This window comes from Benincasa hispida, chromosome 8 (assembly GCF_027475165.1).
Source record: "Benincasa hispida cultivar pf3 chromosome 8, pf3_genome.v1.1, whole genome shotgun sequence".
Classification (NCBI taxonomy): Eukaryota; Viridiplantae; Streptophyta; class Magnoliopsida; order Cucurbitales; family Cucurbitaceae; genus Benincasa; species Benincasa hispida.
In genome coordinates this window covers 19330115-19333490 of record NC_143485.1, presented here as the reverse complement: position 1 = coordinate 19333490, position 3376 = coordinate 19330115, and the positions used below count along the sequence as shown (strand labels likewise).

The 3376-nt window shown below is 33.1% G+C and overlaps 1 protein-coding gene across 1 annotated transcript; it reads right to left on the bottom strand.

Annotated features, from left to right (window-relative positions):
• Positions 1-2444: 2444 nt before the first annotated feature.
• Positions 2445-3376, bottom strand: LOC150034417 (uncharacterized). The gene is given in 2 exon segments (XM_090316721.1): positions 2445-2516; positions 2607-3376. Coding segments are annotated over 2 exon segments (774 nt in total). The 5' UTR covers positions 3309-3376.

Below are 3376 nucleotides of genomic sequence, written 5' to 3'. Positions count from 1 at the left end.
TGTGAGTTCGAAGGGAATTCAAAGAGTTCATGATTTCGAGAGGAACATGAAAATTTTGTCTTCAAGGGTAAGCGATCTATTGATCCCTTCTTTCTCTTTGATTTCTGTGTAATTGTATGCTTAATTAAAACAAATGTTCATATTTTCGTTCTCTGTATATTCATATGTTCTGTAAAACAAAACTGGGACATCAATGCTTCCGTTGCGGGCAGTCATCTACTATTTCAATCACCTTTAGCGACAAGGGTATCTCCTGATGTACAATCTTTCATGCTAAATCTACTAAAATATTTTCAATATAATTCTTTTGTGACAATCTCAAAATACCTTGAGAACGATCTTGCAGTATTCAATTTTTAATACAAAAGAAGCATCACCAAGATCCTTCATCTCAAAATTTCTTTTGAGAAACCTCTTAGTGTCATGCAATAAACCTACATCATTACTTGCTTTGAGTATGTCATCGACATATAACACTAGAAAGATTGATTTACTCCCACCGAACTTGTGATATACACATTCTTTCACTATATTCACCTCAAAACCAAATGAGGTTATTACTTCATAGAATTTGTGATACCATTGACGAGAGGCTTACTTGAAAGCATAGATGGATTTCTTCAATTTGCACATCGTAGACTTTGAGTTACCAAACACAAAGTTTTTTTGTTGCACCATATAAATCATCTCATCAATATTCCCACTGAGAAACTTGGTTTTTTTACATCCATATGGTGTAGCTCTAAATCAAAGTGAGCTACCAGTGCCATGATTACCCTGAAAGAGTCTTTCAATGAAATTAGAGAGAAAGTCTCTTTGTAATCAATGTCTTCCTTTTGAGTAAAATTCTTTGCAACAAGACGAGCTTTATATCTTTTGATTCTGCCTTGTGAATCCTTTTTGGTTTTAAACATCCATTTACAATCTATGGGTTTCACTTCTAATGACAATTTGACAAGTTCCCAAATGTCATTATCTTTTATGGATTTTATTTCCTCTTTCATAACATTTATCCACTTTTGAAAGTTAGAACTTTGTAGAGCTTGTTGGAAGTTGATTCGATCATCTTCCCTCATACCTATATCATCCTGATGTTCTTGAAGAAACACAATATAATCATATGGAATTGCACTTCTTCTTTCTTTAATTGATCTCCTTAGTGGCACTTCTTAAAATTGTTGAGTTTGAACTCCAAGTTCAACAACAGAGATTTCAATGTTTTCATGTTCTATAATTAATTCAATAGTGAAGTAAAGAATTGGAGTGTGAATATCATTTATAGCCACATTAGGAAAAGAAACTAATTCCTCTTTATAACCAACTTTCTTTATGTTATCTCTCCCCTCCCTTAAACTCAACATCCTCAAATAATCTAGTATTTCCTGTCTCAAACAATGATCTAGAAGTGGGATCATAAAACTTGAAACCCTGAGAGCATTTAAAATACCCAACAAAATAGCAGCTAATAGTTCTTGAGTCCAATTTTCTTTCGTTAGGACTGTAAGGCTTAGCCTTAGCTGGACAATCCCAGATGTGAAGATGCCTAATACTAGGCTTCTTTCATGTTTATGGCTCCTAAGGGGTTTTAGCCACCACTTTACTAGGTATCTTATTAAGGATATATATTACAGTATTTAGTGTCTCATCCTAGAGGGATTCTGGTAGAGAAGAATGACTAATCATACTTCTTACCAAATCCTTAAGTGTTTTATTTCGCTTTTTTGCTACACCATTTATGCTGGGTTTTTCTGGCATTGTGTATTATGGGAGGATTTCACATTCCTCTTGGTATTTGGCAAAGGACCCTGGATGTTGTTCACTTGATCCATCATATCTACCATACTATTTACCACCACAATCAAATTTGACAACCTTAATCTTCTTTCCAAGTTGAAGTTCAACTTAGACGTCTATGACCGTAATAAAATATTGTTGTTCATTCTAAGAACCTATAGGGAATGGACAACAAATGTCTGTATGTATTAGTTCTAAGACGTCTGAGCATCTGTTGGCATCTAATTTTCTTATATTTGTTTGTTTTCCCTTAATACATTCCACATAAACGTCAAAGTTACTTAAATCAAGGGAAACAAGAATTCCATCTGACATAAGTCTCTAAATTCTCTGTTTAGAGATCTGACATAACGTAGTGAAATTTTCATTTAATTTATGCTTTGTACAACATGAATTAGATAACGGAATCTTGTTAAATGAAGCAAAAGAATCAAGCATATATAGATTATCAATTAAAAAATTGGTACCAATAAGCTTGGAATCTTGAAAATGACTAACTTTATTATTTCCAAAAGAATAAGAAAAACCAAATTTGTCCAAACTAGAAATAAAAACTAAATTCCGTCTAAATGACAGTACAACAAAAGTACCATTCAAATTCAAATAACAACCAATTCTTAAACACAATCTAAAATTCTCAATAGCTTTAACTAGAATGTTTTGTCATTGTCCACATAGATGAATCTTTCAGCATCACTTGGCGGCTGGCTCCACAAGTAACCCTGCATAAATATACTTAAGTGAGTAGTAGCACCAGAATCTATCCACTATGTATCTGTAGATATATAAGTTAAATTAACTTCAGCACAAACCAAAGCAAGAAGTTTACTCTTCTTTACATACCACTTGGCGTACTTGGAACAATCTTTCTTGAAGTGACCTTCCTTTTTGCAAAAAAAATAATGATTTTCAATAACTTATTTCTTGCTCTTATTTTGCTAAGATGTTCCTTCTGTAGCACCCATAGATTTTCTTTTCTTCTTATCACGAGAGTCAATTGCCAAATGAGTATTTTCTTTCTTTTCTCTTTTAATCCTATCTTCTTCTTGCACACATTGTGAGATAGACTCATTAGTACTCCATTTATCCTTATGAGTATTATAGCTAATCTTAAACTGAGTGAATTGTGTAGGAAGAGAGATAAGTACCAAATGTACAAGTAGATTTTCATTTATCTTGATATCAAGTGTCATTAATTTACCTGCGAGATTGGACATTTCCATAATATACCCCTTTATGTTTCCAATGCTCTTATACTTCATGGAAATTAAAGAAGTCAAAAGACTACTTGTTTCCCCTTTTTCATTTTTAGCAAAATATTTCTCAATTTGAGCAAAGAACTTATTGGCATTTACACTTTCTGTGATAGAGCCCCGAAAAGACTCTGAAATACAGTGCCTAATGATCATCAGACACATGCGATTTGATCGTTTCCACTTCTCTATATTACCCGCATTTGACTGTTTCTCAGTAGAAATAGGTTTATCGGTTCTTAATGCAAGGTCCAAATCCATACAATAAGAAGTATCTCTAGGCTTTCCTTCCAAATCTTGAAGTTCAATCCATTCAACTTAGGGATTGA